This window comes from Channa argus, chromosome 13 (assembly GCF_033026475.1).
Source record: "Channa argus isolate prfri chromosome 13, Channa argus male v1.0, whole genome shotgun sequence".
In the NCBI taxonomy this organism is placed as follows: Eukaryota; Metazoa; Chordata; class Actinopteri; order Anabantiformes; family Channidae; genus Channa; species Channa argus.
Genome location: NC_090209.1, coordinates 13704040 through 13720003, shown reverse-complemented (window position 1 = coordinate 13720003; position 15964 = coordinate 13704040). Strand labels below are relative to the sequence as shown.

At 40.5% G+C, this 15964-nt stretch overlaps 1 protein-coding gene across 1 annotated transcript; it reads left to right on the top strand.

Moving 5' to 3' along the window:
• Positions 1-1787: 1787 nt before the first annotated feature.
• Positions 1788-15039, top strand: acvr1ba (activin A receptor type 1Ba). The gene is made up of 9 exons (XM_067527217.1): positions 1788-2080; positions 9778-10014; positions 10110-10370; positions 10606-10836; positions 11137-11304; positions 11418-11574; positions 11907-12031; positions 12122-12252; positions 12643-15039. Exons 1-9 carry the CDS (start codon positions 2017-2019, stop codon positions 12766-12768), a joined length of 1500 nt encoding a protein of 499 aa, XP_067383318.1. The 5' UTR covers positions 1788-2016; the 3' UTR covers positions 12769-15039.
• Positions 15040-15964: the final 925 nt, after the last annotated feature.

Sequence of the window (15964 nt, the reverse complement as noted above, 5' to 3'; positions counted from 1 at the left end):
CTGTTTCATGTCTTTAAGATACATTGGAGAAAACGAAATCAACCTAGTTCCACATAAAAAAATTTAAGTAAAATCATACAAACCGATAATGTAGAGAAGTTGTTGCTCTTTTTTAATAATTGCTGAACAACACCATGAAACCACAATGAAAATATCTTCATTGTGGTTTGTTGGTTTCTTCGATGTCAAATTTCAATGCCCTTACATCGTGCAAAGAAATCTTTATGAGGGAAATCTATTTATGTCATTCAAAGATACATTTTATCAATCTTCATTTGAAGCTGTTCACTAATAGCAGTGGAAGATGCCTGCTAGACTTAGTTTATTCCACTGAACATTTTATCTCATTATCAAAATTAATTACCAAAATTAATTACCTCAACCAGAATGTAGAATCTAATCAAACTAAATTTGCCCAAATGGTTTAGTATGACATAATCTTCATTTATTAATCTTGAGAAGAAATAATTCATGGTTGTCACTGGTAGGTGGCCACATTTTTCAAATGCTAAAGGCAGAGTCTTAAGTAATATCCAAAATGAGAAACACATTAACTCATCCAGACTTAATTTACCTGTCAGAATCAGAGAAAAATAACAATGGATTATAGTCATAGACACCAAAAAGATTATGTGGGACCATAATTTATTGTTTTGCTAATAAAGTATTATTGACTGACTTTAGAGCATTATTTTGTAATGTAAGAAAGTAATTTAAAGAAACAAAAACATTTTTATAACATTAAAGGAAAAGCTGAATAATTATACATTTTTAAGAATAATACCAGTGGAAGATGACTAGTTTGCTTCCTGAATACTTCATTGTTTCCAAATAGATCAGCAACCAATTGCACAGTGTTACATAATGACCAAGTTCAAGATTACATTTAATCATCTATCAAACCATAATAATGCATTCCTTTTTTATGATATCTTATCTTTGAACACATACAAACGTTGGAGCTTATATTACACCTGTAAGGCTATTCTTTGACAATTTCTGTTTCGACATTTTGTCTTTTTTAAATCCTTAAGTATCACTGCTTATTAAATGTATTAAATACGTTCTAATTGGTTTACACCTTATAGACCTTTACAATATTACTTGTTTTTTATCCAATATGTTGCTGCTTCAAGATAAATGAAACAATGTATCTGCCAAGAACCTTGAAAAACTGTGCACAGTGTACCCATGAAGAGATTAACCTTCCCTTAGGGTGCCAAGGTGAAACTTTGTTGTGGGGTCCTTATTGACCCTCCTATTACAAGGCAATGTAATATTTTTAAGAGACACTCGGCCATTACAGCAGAAACGATTACCTGACCAACTATTTGTTTGGGAAATTGGTTGTGTTAAGCTGGTTACATTTTAATTTACCTTTTGTTTTAAACAAAAACACACAAGTTTCAGCTCCACTGACGAGATTATTTGTTGCTTTCCCTGTTTTTAGGGTTGACAGATAAATGTGGACATCAAGCTCAATATGTGGGTGTTTTTCTTGGATATGTACACACTGAGCAAAAGTAATGTTGCATGTATGGACAGTAAAAATAACCATTGTTACAAGACAGTATGTTCAACTTATCTGATGCAGATAAGTTGAACATACTCCTTATTCTGTTTTTGTTGGTCTTTGTAGGTAGCCTCCTAATTAATAAAACCTTTAATGACATAAGCTTTTTCACATGCAGCCTATTGTGCCTTCATACTGCTCACTCGCATCTTATGGTAATGTGAGACATGAGGACGACAACAGACCCGACTCCTTATTTCCAACACGAGGCCCTGACCTCGGTGGATGAAGGGGACATGCGGCCGCAGCAGCCCCTCCCCTTTAAACACACACACACACATACACACACACACCCTTTAACCACGTCACTCGCCTGGCTGGCTAGTTAGTATCTGGCTGTGTGGTGTGTGCGGTCGGACTGTGGTTGTGTTTCAGGTCTGCTCGCTTTGATAACGACAAACTTCCGACGCATTTTTCCACGGAGAGATGGGATTTTTGAAGAAATGGCTCTAAAACAAATTACCCTAACGCTGCTGGCCCTGTTCGGTTTTGTGGCCGTCGGTTATGGTAAGTTTCATCTGAGCACCTCTCCGGCTTTTGTCTCGATGTGTGTTTTCCTGGACTGGGCATCGCCTGTTGTCGCTCATCTTCATGGCGTCCTGGTTCGGGGATTTGGCTAGCCGTGTTTAGCTAGCGTCGACCTCAAACCACGGCGGCTGTTTGCCTGAAACAAATCCTACTTTCAGCTAGTTTGGTGGCGATATTGAATTTTATCCATTGACAAATCCGGATGTATTTCTGGTCGCTACTGGACACGGAGCAAGTAGCTAAAACAACATGGTGGGGCTGTTTGTTTCGCGGCTTCAGCTAACGTTTGTTAGCTATCTGTACAATCAACTGTGTACAAAGTTGAATAATGTGGACAGTTAAGCTTTGAATGTGTGCTGCATCACTAAAATGCAATCGTGTTATTGTGTCGTATCATAACCGTGTCTGCTGTTGAAGGTGTCTCTTGGTGGCTGGTCTAATGTTTGGTTGTGTTGTTGTTGTTTTCCCAAACAGGGTCCTGTCTGCTTATGTTTATCTCTATAGCTTGGGTCCAAAACCATGATGTACCAAAGCCAGGTTAAGCCACCGTGCTCCTAAAGTTGGCTGCTTCAGGACGAGCACTGTGTTCAGGGAGATTTTCGTCCCATGTTGTGAGCACTGTTGTCCTCGCTGGAGATGGCAGAAAGAGCCTCTGAATGGAGGCCTAAAGTAATTTGCGCATGAAATGTGTTTTTGAGAGTAAACACTGGCAGCTTTTCTAATGGTGTCCATTTGTAAAGCGTGAAAAGGCTGCTTAGTGGCCTCCAGCAGAAAGTGAATGCTAGCATAGTGTGACAACAGCCGTGCATTCAGCCATCCCAGACAGAAGTCAGAGTTGAAATCTGGGTTCATTGTGATGCTAATGTGGCAAGTGGGGTCTTTTGAGGTGCCAGTTATGGGGGGGCTTCAGTCTGTATCCTGTGTCTGCTGGAGCAGCTGATACTAGCTCCACACCACATCCCTTAGTTGGGGCAGATGTTGCATTAAATCTGTGGGTGTTTTCATCTCTGGTTTTGCCCCAACACACTCTGCCTTTTCATTAAGGTTTATTAGGTTCTTCTTTTAAAAACATAATACTGTTTTGGTACCAAACCACACTCCTGCTGCTTTATCTTGTTGCAACTTGCAATTCAACAGACACAAAGTGCTGAAAAATAAATTTCAACTAAGTGTGCCAGAAAAAATATCCCGACTGTATTGTAATCTGTTAATGTGTATGTTGTGCCACAAGTGACTGAGTCACCCTTCCAAGAATCATAAAAATATAACTCCCACTCTAGTTTAGATAAGGGTGCCGTACACTAACTTTGATGAGTTCATGTGGGGAAATTCACATCTGAGTGGACTGTTTGTTTGGCTGGGTTCTTTTAACATTAACAGTAATGTGTAAGGGGTGAGTGCAGGTTGGTGTGTGGCCTGGGCTGACAGAGGGTGGTGATGGGTTTGTCCAGCTGGCAGTGCCTGTTGTGTAAGGGGCCTACAAGTCTGTCTGGAACCATGGTTTCACACAATATAATGGCAAAGGCTGAAACCAGACAAACCTGAAAGTAGCTACGCTACAGCAGATTCCAGCCCTGCGGTGAGAGTAACACGTTTTTGTGAAAATGCATTTTACTCACAGGTTTGATGAATCAGTCACGTGTTGTTGACTTCATGAGGATTAGGAGTCACTAGTGTTATGGGTATTACATGCCATTGTGACGCAGTCTGCCTGGGTGCATTGAACACGGTAGCAATATGATATGGGCTCTGTCAGACACACTGCCATGAGCTAGGGTGCGTCCCTGTCTTTATTTTTTGCTCATGCGCTCTCCATTCTCTGTCAAGTTTTAAGAGCCTGGTGTTTTATTTGAATTTTTACATCGTTATCTGTGACCACTCTTCTGCTTTCGCTAATTCACTGTCACCACAGTAAGATTTTACATAGGCTTGTTTTCTCCTTGGGTGAAAAGATTTCTATTTGTTAGCTTGGGCTCCTGCAATCTGTTGAAGTCTGCACTTACACTAGGACTTCCACATAATTACCAGCCCTGCCAGAATCTTGTTTCCTGATGTGCCTCCTTGTAAATCAAAGGTGGGGCAATTGGGAGCAGAGAAAGTCCCTTCTCAACTTTTAAGGCAACTGCCTTTGTAGAGCCTAACTGTGCTACAGGTGCTGTTCAATGTCAAATATGATGTGAAAGAGTTCACATAAGCTAGTCAGATTGAAACATGTGTGCACCTGCCCATTAGATCAGAGCCAAGGGAATGCACCGAGAAATGTTGAAACTCATTTGGTTCAAAGGTATGTGTCCATGAAGAAGGTTTGGACAGGAAAGGAGGTAACTTTTTTTGTCTTCCAACTGGCTTTCACAAGAACGTGTGTTTGTTTATTTTTTTCTCTTTCTTTATTTCGCTCGCTTTCTTTATTTCTCTTTCTCTCTCTCTACCATAATTGTGTAGCTGCTGTTCAGGCCTGTTAGTTAAATATAGGTTTTGACTGCCAGATCCCTGCAGGTAAATTACGAACAAGTAAAGCTGCACGTCCTCTGTTTATTAATAAATAAATAAATAAAACTCAGTTTACATGCTGGCCCAGGTATCTTATTCTAAAGCCATTTACCAACATTTTGTATAATGTGGCACTGAGCCACAAAGTGAGGGTCAGGTCTGGGATGGTCTAGTTTTCTCTCCATAATGACAACTGTTGTTAATAACCTCCGATAGCCCAGAGGCAGAGTCCTAATTGATACAGGAGACAGCATAGCCTCTGACTGACCCAGCTCTGCCATTACTGATGTTGGACCACAAGAGATTACTGCCTCTGCGCAGTCAGCCTACTTCTCTTTGCCAATAAATTAAACACTTTGTCTTTCTTCAGAGGTTTCTGCTGTATATGCATTGTTGCATATACAACAATTGTACTTGTTATTTTCACTGTACACTTAGACAGACCCAGTAGCTATGTTAGCTAAACCTGATGCCCATGCTCCATTACATGTTGTTTTGTTTTTGTTTTTTTTTTAAGAGGTGTTTGATTTTGTTTTTTGACTGCTGTTGGAATGTGGATTAGAGCTGCTCTACCTTGTAAATTTCTATTCAAAAGTTGTGCCGTCTACTTGTCAAGATTTCTCTGATACTTCCCTGTTGATGATTTGCCTGTGGCCACTTGGTAAGAAACATTTTGCTCAGGCAAATGTTGCTTAGTGAGTCTATTATTAAATTAGTTATTGATATACAATTCAAACTCATGGCTTATACATTATACCAATGACTTTTTGCAGACCTCCCAATTAGTTAATATGGCTTAAACCAAGAGTGTATCTTACCTGGCAATTAAGCAGTCACCCTCCATTCTTCAATACATATCAGAGTTGCTCCTTTTTGAGTTGTGAGTGTGATTTTTATCAGGCATATATAATTTTAGCATTAATGTCATATACCCCTTTGTGACCATCACTGTATGTGGTGCTGGGGCTGGACCACTTGATGACAACTAGAGGGAGTTATTCTGGTGTCATAAATACCTGCTAATGTAGAGTATACTGTATAAGATAACATTTGATAACCTATTTGATACATTGTCAGTTTATTATGAGTTTCAATTGAAGAACTGTTTGATCAGAGGTGAAGATACATTAATACAAACTTACATTCGTTTTTTTTTTTCCTGTGTTTTGCATTCTGTAGCAAAAGCGGTGTGAAGTGTTGTCAGCGGTTGTACAAAGACCAAAAACAGGTTATCTGATACAGAGAACATTTTTAAAGCTTAAGTGTAGCGTACTGGGACGGCGTTGGTCAGTTTGTGAATTTAGGCATTAGCCAAAAGTCCAAAGTGAGGCTGTGCTCACACTTAGGCACTTTATTCATCCAGGACAACACATAGATAGGATGAGATGTAGCCTGGAGGATGGTGGTTGGTAGAGATAGTATAAGCAGCTTCAGCCCAAGAGACTTCACTTTAGAATCAGATCAGTAATCTGACCCTGAGATCCAGACAAAGGTAATGACTTTCCTCCTTCCCCTAGCATTGATTAGGACACAGTTGTGGTGTGTGCGTATGAGTGGTGGCGTCTGCTTGTCTTGATCAGCTCTCAGTCTGGTATCTGTATGGATCTAATTTCAGGGAGTGCATTTTAGTAATGGTGCTCTGCTCCTTGCACACACGCTCGTGCTGACTGTCGCTGTCTGCGTCGCTCAGCCCCCGAAAACCCACTGTGTTTGTGTGACCTCACCGCCTTGTGCTGGCCACACAGAATGTGTTCCACAGCTTTTATCATCTTACAATACTAGAAGTTTCACCTTTGTTTTGACAGTGTTGCTCTACACAAGTAGGTCTGAACAACGTGTGTGTGTGTGTGTGTGTGTGTGTGTGTGTACACACAACACTGTTCAGGGTTAATGTTTAAAGCTGTGTAGAATGGGAGTACCCTGTGATTTCTAGTTTGATCCACTTCAAGGCAAAGTTGGTAAGGGCAACAATGTTCTATTAATCCCCTCCTTCTGATGTGTACCATTTCCTGTGTTGACATGAATGTAATGATGGGAACTTCACACTTTAGCTGCACAAATGAATCACTTAGTTTGGTATGTTTTTTTTCCTTTTTTGTGTTCCCTTTTTCATGTATTCTACCCCCACCCATAAGTCAAAGTCTAGACTGGGTTTTAATGATGGTTGCAGCTGGTCACTTGGGCAGTTCTCAGTCACAGTAAGTGAGGGGGCCCAGTAAGTCTCACTTGTTACCCCCTCATCTCTCTATTGTTCTACTCAATATGCGACTACCCCCATCCTGTCTGGCACAGAGCACAGCAGCCCCCAAACATCGGGGTTTTTTCTGTTCACCCTGGTTTGTCCTATGCACACCACCCATCCCCCCTCACTACTCCACAGAGAAGTGTGCTCCCCCACTCCACTCTGCTCTTTGTTCATACAGGGCCAGTCCAATCCCTCCTTATGTCGTCTTAATCTCTACACAAAGGACCAGTGTAAAGACCACCAATTATGTGGATACGAGGGCAGGGTTGATTCAAAAACCACACACCCAGATCCATGTGTATTTAGGCTTGATATTATTCCTTCAAGTCCAGCTTTTTAACACTTCTGCTCTGAATCCAGTGAGATATGCAGAGCACTGTGTAAAACAGCATGTCATTTGGGTAAATGCTTGTAGGCCAGGAGTTTGCATTTTGATGTTGTTTGGTTTTACACCAGTACATTTTGTATTGCATTTAATTTGAATTGAATTTTCATTACTGAGGTATTGGTTGCACTTTGTCCCAACCATTAGAAATATGGTTTTGGGTGTGGTTCTTTTTCTGATGATCTCTTTTGATATATCTGGTCATATTTTATGTAAATCATTAAGCAGGACTGTTGGGATTTTTTGCTTCAGAGTAAAAATACATAACTTGATTATGTATTTTGGTAACCGTGTAGACATTCCCATCAGGTTTTTAATCTATAAATTACTTATCTGTATCCAAATTAATATATTGTCTCCATTTTGGCCACCCAGAGAGATGTTACTAGTTTGTGAAGAGGTTATAGTCAAAACTTGGCTTTACCATAAGGGTGGACTTGGTAGACCACAAACCATCTATGGCAGACTTGAGGGGAGGATGTCTGTTTTCAGTCATGTTTGGTTTCCTTCTCGAGCTTCTGTTTGTATGTCTGTGTACCATCTGTGCTTACCGCACAGTCTCCATGATGGATGTGCTTGTTCGTTTCAGATCATGTCTCACTTTTAATTTATTTCTGTATATTAGTGCAATATGTTTGTCATGGGAGCTTTTATGGCCTTCTGTTTTATCCTTAAGAAAATTAAGGACATTGAGTCTGTTTCACAACAGTTGCCTGTAATGTGGAGAAACTTTCTGTTTTGTTGCTCTTACTTTGAAAATGGATTGATCAAAGTAGTTCCTGTCTGGGCTCACTTGCTAAAGATTGATTTATTTCACTGAGAAACCAGTAAATGGCTGATTTTACAAGAGCAAAGCCTGAGGGGGTGGGGGGGGGTGGGGACAGGTTTAAGTTGTCTGAATGTGATGATGGATATCGAGCGTTGCCCAGCTTTTTAACCTATTACTTTTTCTCCATATTATCAGTTCTATTTAGCTAACTATTTGCTGCAGATTAGTGTGTTGTGGCACAAGTCTTGTTTTTCAGTCTTTATCAGCCCCAGTCTGCTTCACCTCTGTGTAATCTGCAGGAAATTCCATCTGCATGCAAACTTAAGTGAATTTGGACACACTCCAACCGAATTCCACTTTCCCCCCTACCTCGTGAAGAGCAAAAGACATACACACTAAGCAGATGAGAAATATTACTGAAATCCCGCATTGAGTGTTACACATTTCCAGTTACCAGTCAGTGGACAAGTATAGACACATGAGCATACATGCAAAAAATGCTCCCAGGCCTCCCAGGGTTCAGTTGAGTGGAAACCACCCCTATGACACCACGGTTTGTGGTTTTAGCCATGTGGATGTTACATTTTGGTTGTCCAGATAATGCATCAAGTTTTTTTGTTTGTTTGTTTTTAAAGCTTCATCAGCAAAACATTCACTTGGTTCAGGAACATGTAAGATTTGAGACACCTTTTAACATACAAGGAACATCATTGAGCTCATCGGAAAAGAAACATTCAGTATAATGCACAGAACATTAGTGGCAAGCTTGCAATTCTTAAAATCTTTTTTCCTCTGGGCCAGACATGGTCAGTGGTCCAGGTGATGCTGAGCCTTGTTTTTGTTCGAGAATAAAGGCAAAAATTCTTCTCTGCTTCATGTCTGATCCTTTGTTATTGGTATGATAGTTTTGTCTTTTGTCCACAGTGATTAATCTTGAGTGATCCACCCTATGTTTTGACAAAGGATCAGCTCTTGCACTGTCAGTCCTTGCTCACAGCCCTGTTGTCTTAAGACACTGGGTGTTCAGCTGAGCTTAACTGGTTCCCTGAGTTTTTCCTCTGTGAAAACTAGTCCCAGAGTCTCACAAGGGTCCTGCTTTGACAGAAAACATTGGAAGAAGCCTTTTGTGTTGACCCTATTCTAAATGGGAATCATGTGTGCTGTGACTCAATCACATTTTATGCCAAATCTAATCAGTTGGCTATTTCTTTCCCAGACGTGGCAGATTTGTGCAGACTTTCTGGCAATGACCTAATTTTAAAATTTAGTTGGACTATCATTGTTTTATTGCAGTGGGAGTTCCATTGTCAGCTTTAATAGGTCCCCATGCAGGAGTGTGCTGTGTTTAATAAAACTCCTGTCTTATTAGCTTTAACGGTGGCAGCTCTCTGTGTGAGAGAGCAATTTGATTATGTGTGAGAAAGACAGAGGAGAGTAATGGAGTAGAATACTGCATTGAGGATTGGCAGAAGCCTTCTTCCCTTGTTGGATTTCAGTTTGTCCCACTGGGCAGGTCCATCTCCACCCTGCATGTTTGGGTTTATCTGCAGTGAAGGATCTGATTTCAGGGCCATCAGTGCTGTCTGGCTGCTACTTCTCAACTTTAAGCTCCGTATCTGCACATCACAAAATGCCTACAACTAAATCTGGCACTAAGGCCTTTAAAACCTGTTTAACCTGAGGGGTTAGACTGCCCTCTGCTGCCAAAATGTAGAATTGGAATTTGATATTAATTTAAATATGTTGCCATTATTTGACAGATTTTCCTTTTCCTTTCTCCCCCACAGCTCTACGTTGTAACTGCACAAACTGTGAGAAGACAGGTTATGAATGTGAGACAGATGGGGCCTGCATGGCCTCCACATACTACATCAAGGGGAAAGAGCAACACGTACGCATCTGTATTAACCGGGATGACCTGGTCCCCCCTGGACAGCCTTTCTACTGTCTGAGTGCTGAAGGCTTGCTCAACACACATTGCTGCTATGTAGATTACTGTAACAGTATTGACCTGAAAGTCCCTGGTAAGTCACATAATACATCAACACTCCTTGAGTTTAAGGCACACAGTTGAATTGAAAATAATCATATTTGTTTTTTACCTTGATTGCTCCAACAGTCCCAACAAAGGAGGGGGACTGGCCAGGCACTGGAAGCTCCTGGGGACCAGTGGAGCTTGTAGCAGTCATCGCAGGACCAGTGTTTCTGCTCTGTGTGCTGCTCATGGTCGGCGTGTTCCTATTCCAGTATCACCAGAGGGCATACAGCCATAGGCAGAGACTAGAGGTAGAGGATCCATCCTGTGACCATCTGTACCTGGCCAAGGACAAGACACTGCAGGACCTCATCTATGACATGTCCACCTCTGGATCAGGCTCTGGTCAGTACTTCTGATTATATTATGTGGCATGCTGATGTGATGTAAAAAGGGCATTTAGTTTTGGAAAACCAAACTTGCAGTAGGAATAGTGTTCTGTACTTCATTCTATATATATCTGTACAATGTTTCAGCTACAACACTAGTGAAAATTATCATGACCTACAATTTTCTACCATTCTTACAACAGTAGTCTAGCGGGAACAATGGCTAACATTTTGCTTGCTGCCCCCTGCAGGTCTACCCCTGTTTGTGCAGCGCACTGTGGCCAGGACCATTGTGCTGCAGGAGATAATAGGAAAGGGCCGTTTTGGTGAGGTGTGGCGGGGGAAGTGGAGAGGAGGAGATGTAGCAGTAAAGATCTTTTCATCAAGAGAGGAGCGCTCCTGGTTCAGAGAGGCTGAGATCTACCAGACGATCATGCTACGGCACGAAAACATCCTAGGATTCATTGCCGCAGACAATAAAGGTGAAGTAGTTTTTAGGTTTTGGGAATATTTAAGACTTTTATTTTAAAAAAATAAATAAATAAATAAAAAAAACGTACAGCAAAATCAATGCTTACAATTTCAAGGAAACGTCCATTTAAACATAGCAATACGTACAGCATTGTTAGAAATGATAAATGTTATTTAGAAATTCTGTTTTCACTTGCTTAGTTTTTGGTAGAAGTTAAAGATCCTTTCATTGAGTAGAAAATATTTGGTTCTATACTCCTACATGTAAACTTTGTGTTCTCTGACTCACATTGTTTTTTGTTTTCTTCCAGACAATGGTACATGGACTCAGCTGTGGCTGGTGTCAGACTATCACGAGCATGGCTCCCTTTTTGACTACCTTAACCACTACTCCGTAACAATAGAGGGCATGATCAAACTGGCACTGTCAGCTGCCAGTGGCCTGGCACACCTACACATGGAGATCCTTGGCACTCAGGGTAAAATGAAGTGCAAACACAGCAGGATGCACACAGTGATTATTTGTTTTGAACTAGCATGTGCAATTTCTGCTGAGCTCTTGAATTAAACGCAATGATGTGTCATCTTGCAGGTAAACCTGGCATTGCCCATCGTGACCTCAAGTCTAAAAATATTCTGGTTAAGAAGAATGGCACATGTGCCATAGCTGACCTCGGCCTGGCAGTCCGCCACGAGTCCATCACAGACACTATCGATATAGCACCAAACCAACGTGTTGGCACAAAGAGGTAAATGTTTCCAATTTCATTCACACATAAACAAACAGACATATAGAGTGAGAATGCAGGCATTTAAAGGCTCAGTTTTTTGCTAATTGGCAATAAATCTCTTAAAGATTGAAAAACAGCAGTAAATAGATCCTCACAAGTATCATCTTTGTAGCCAAATCTTATTATTATTCTGTGCTTTAGACCTCCCTGGTGTCAATGAAACAATTATAAAAGTATACATCTTAAAACAGACTATTTTGCATCACTTCGCTCTTCTGTAAGCCCCAGCAGTATGGGACAGCATGCCACTGAGGTGCATTGACATTGTTGTCCTTTCTGCCCACCCCCAGGTATATGGCCCCAGAAGTTCTGGATGAAACAATCAACATGAAACACTTTGACTCCTTCAAATGTGCTGATATTTATGCGCTGGGCTTGGTTTACTGGGAGATTGCACGTCGGTGCAGTGCAGGAGGTAATAAAAGTTCATAATGTGAATTCATCAATCTTATGAACTGGATCATAAAAGCAGAAATTGAGAAGTCTGCTCCATTCTGTACTGCAGGTATCCATGAGGAGTACCAACTGCCATACTATGACCTCGTGCCCTCTGACCCTTCTATAGAGGAGATGAGAAAGGTGGTGTGTGACCAGAAACTGAGGCCCAATGTGCCTAACTGGTGGCAGAGCTACGAGGTAAGAGTTCACGCTGTGTGTTGTAATGGAGGTGTGCTGTCGCTACTTCACTACTCAACAAGGTGTTCAAAGCTGCATGAATCCAGAGACAAAAAGAACTCTGAATCACCAATGCTAGAATAGTTTTTATTAGAGCTTTTTGGCACAGGGTTTACTTTCCAGGGCATACTTATTTTGGCTTGAAGTACCCTCTACCCTGATGAAGGCCCTGTGCCAAAAATGCTATAAGAAATAAGATTCTTCAATTAGTCAGTCAGTGATGCTGGGTTCTTTTCACACTATGTGTTGTATAAATATGTGCTAACTTTGATCGTAGGCTTTGTTTGTTTTGTTTTTTCTCCTATGTTTTAGACTCAGTAATTTTATGGAAATTTGTCTTTTCCTGTGCAGTCGCTGCGCGTGATGGGGAAGATAATGCGAGAGTGCTGGTATGCGAATGGAGCCGCGAGACTGACGGCCCTGCGTATCAAGAAGACACTGTCTCAGCTTAGCGTGGAGGAGGATGTCAAGATGTGAGCAGCCAGGACGCGAAAATACGCGCTGGAGACGCACAACCAGACCACACTCCCATAGGAAACAAACACTAAAGACAGACTGCAAATGAAAACCCTGCCAGTTTTAAAGCCACACTCCAAGTTGTGACAAGGCCTACCTCACCTTTTTAGCCAAAACTACTGAGAATCACACCCACCCCCTCTTGACTTTTCTCTGCCCCAACCTCCCTTTGTTTTCCTCATTTCCTCTTTTCCCTTTGTACCCCCCACCCAACCCCCACACCCCTTCATGGGCCACAACACCACAGCACTACCACTGTTGATATCACACTCAGCATTATTGTTTCTTTCCCATGGCAGGAATTATTCTTATTATTGTTATTATTGTTTTTGTACAATGATTTTTTTTTCTTTTATGAAATTGTTCAATGATGGACTAACCATGACAAGAAGAGTCGAGCATGGTGTGGGTTTTAAGTTTAAAAATAATATTTAACTTCATATTATGTTGGCCATGCAATATCCCATTCTGTTGCTGCGAGTGTGTAAAGGGGGAAAGAGGCTGAAGCACTGTTTCTAGGTGTGTGTGTGTGTGTGTGTGTATTTGAGTGTATGTAAAAGGTGTTCAGACTACTAGCATGTTTCTTGGGACACTATGGTGTCATTCATTAGACAAATCAGTTATTGCAGTTATTGGACATTTGGTAATTAAGCATGAGCAGCCAGAATGTGTGCTTTTAATTTAATTTATATTTTTTTAATCCCTCACTTGAATATCCTACAACCAGAAATTAGTTGCACTCAACTGTAGCTTCCTCATCATGTGTGAGATCACATAACAGATGTGGTCCAGTCCTAGTGTTAGTTTGAAATGTGGCAGGGATCATTTTTGGGATTTATTTTTTATTATTTTTTTTTTATTTATTAAATTTTTATTTCCTATTAATGAACACTGTGAGATGAAATATGACAAGCCGGTCATGAAATGAAAATTAACATTGTAGTTCAGTCCAGATCTTTATCATCCTTCAGATGTTTGATTCAGGGGTTAATGCATTAATTTTAATACAGTTGATTCATATATGGATGTAGCCAAAACCCCATTGGTGACAGGCAATGAAATTGTGCACATTGAGCAAATAGGAGGTGTATTAAATGGCAATGAAAAAGACTATTTTTAAAATGTTCTATGTAATAATGTCATGTTGGGTGTTTTCTTTTGACTTTGAAATTAGACACTACTGATGATGGGTACATATGATTTTGTATATAAACATGCTTATTTCTTTTCTTTTATGCAACAAGCACCTGTGTGAGACTTAAAGTGTCTTTGCTTGAATGGTACTTTCAGGGGTCTGTTAGTTTTCTGACAGTGCCAGGAAATAGATTCATCTGCTGGAATTTTTTTCACTTGCTCCTCTTATGGCAATTTGCTGGTACTACTGATTTTGCCACATTCTTTAAAGAAAAAAAACATTTTTTTTTATGTTTAATTGTTTGGGACTGAGCTTACTAATGCAGCTCGATTTTTTTTTTTTTTTTTTTTTTTTTTTTTTTACACGTCCTTCGGGGTGAAATCTCTCATTGACACTGGAATATTTTAGGAGCATCAGCCTTGCATTCTGATACCCTTTGATGGCTATGTATTTAAAAACTGACAACTGCTGACAGTTCACAAATGGGGAACAACACTTCAGCTAAACACACAGGTTTAACTTTCAAAGGCTGACATGCTGTAAAGTTGCAATTTGTTTTATTTTTTTTTCTACATGGTCTCCTGCAGCTTTGATTGCCTGCAGACCTGACTGTGAAAGTATTAGACTGATCTATGTCACTATCAGGCTCTGCACTGTTATGTCCACGTGGATTTTAGTTAATGTTGGGTAAATCACTAATTCCAGAATCCACGTGTCATGTTGGTATCCATTTTGCATGCTGTCCCAAACACTGGTTCCTCTGCAGAGGACGAACTGAAGACATTGAAGACTCCCCCCCTACCTACCTACCGGTTGATATTCTGTTTGCTTGGGTTGTGGGCTGCGTACTCCCAAAATGTTGCTGCTACTGTTAACATGGGTAGAAGTTCAGCAGGCAGATCATAGCAGAGGAGAGCTGAGAGGGAAAAACTGCTGTCAAATTGTCAAAACACTCTTCATGTTTGGTTTGTTGCCATGAGTATATGACCATCAACATCTTGTTCATAAGTAAAGTTTCAAATATTCATATGCAGATCTTTTTGAATTTAGTTCTAAAGTGTATATAGATGATATACAATAAATTCCTCCTTTTCTTATATGCGCCTTCAGGTGTTACTTGGTGTTTTGTCAACAGCTGCCTTATGGAAATTTCACAAGTTAACATACTCACTGTACATCCTAAACATCACTAGGTCTAAAACCTAGCCTCAGGCTAAAAATAAACATCTTCCAAACTTTTTCAAACAAAAATTACATACAGTGCATCCAGAAAATATTCCAAGCACTTAACATAACAAAATGTGGAAAAAGTTATTTATTTCAAAATGGATTAAATCATTTTCTTTAAAGTTCCACAAGTACTACCCCTAAATGACAATGTGAAAGAAGTTTGTTGGAAATCTTTGCTAATCTATTTTAAAAAAAACTCACTGGTAAAATACATTTACATAAGTATTCACTGCGTTTCCTTAATACTTTGTTGAAGCACCTTTACCACTAATTACAGCCTCAAGTGTTTTGGTTTATGATGCTACAAGCTTGGCCCAACTATTTTTGGGCAGTTCGCTCTGGTAAATTCTTACATTTAACTTTCCCTCGATCCTGACTAGTGTCCCAGTTCCTGCCGCTGAAAAACAAGGTGTGGTTTCCGTCTGGCCACTCCACTCATACAGGCCTAATTAGTGGAGAGCTGCAGAGATGGTTGTTCTTCTGGAAAGTTCTCTCTCCACAGAGTAATGTTGGAGCTCTTTCCGAGTGACCATCGGGTTCTTAGTAATCTCCGTGACTAAGGCCTTCCTCTCTCGGTCGCTCAGTTTGGCTGGACGGCCCGCTCTGGGAAGAGTCCTTGTGGTTCCAAACGTCTTCCATTTACGAATGGAGGCCACTGTGCTCATTAGGACCTTCAATGCTGCAGAAATGTTTCTGTACCCTTCCCTAGATCTGTGCCTCGAGACAATTCCTTGAACTTCATGGCTTGGTTTGTGCTCTGACATGCATTGTTAACTGTGGGACCTTTTGTAG

Bases quoted from the DNA above. Each gene is read 5' to 3' on its own strand.
- acvr1ba (XM_067527217.1), top strand. From the start codon at position 2,017: ATGGCTCTAAAACAAATTACCCTAACGCTGCTGGCCCTGTTCGGTTTT. The intron at 10,015-10,109 runs GTAAGTCACATA...TTGCTCCAACAG, and splicing joins TATTGACCTGAAAGTCCCTG to TCCCAACAAAGGAGGGGGAC. The intron at 11,575-11,906 runs GTAAATGTTTCC...GCCCACCCCCAG, and splicing joins CAACGTGTTGGCACAAAGAG to GTATATGGCCCCAGAAGTTC.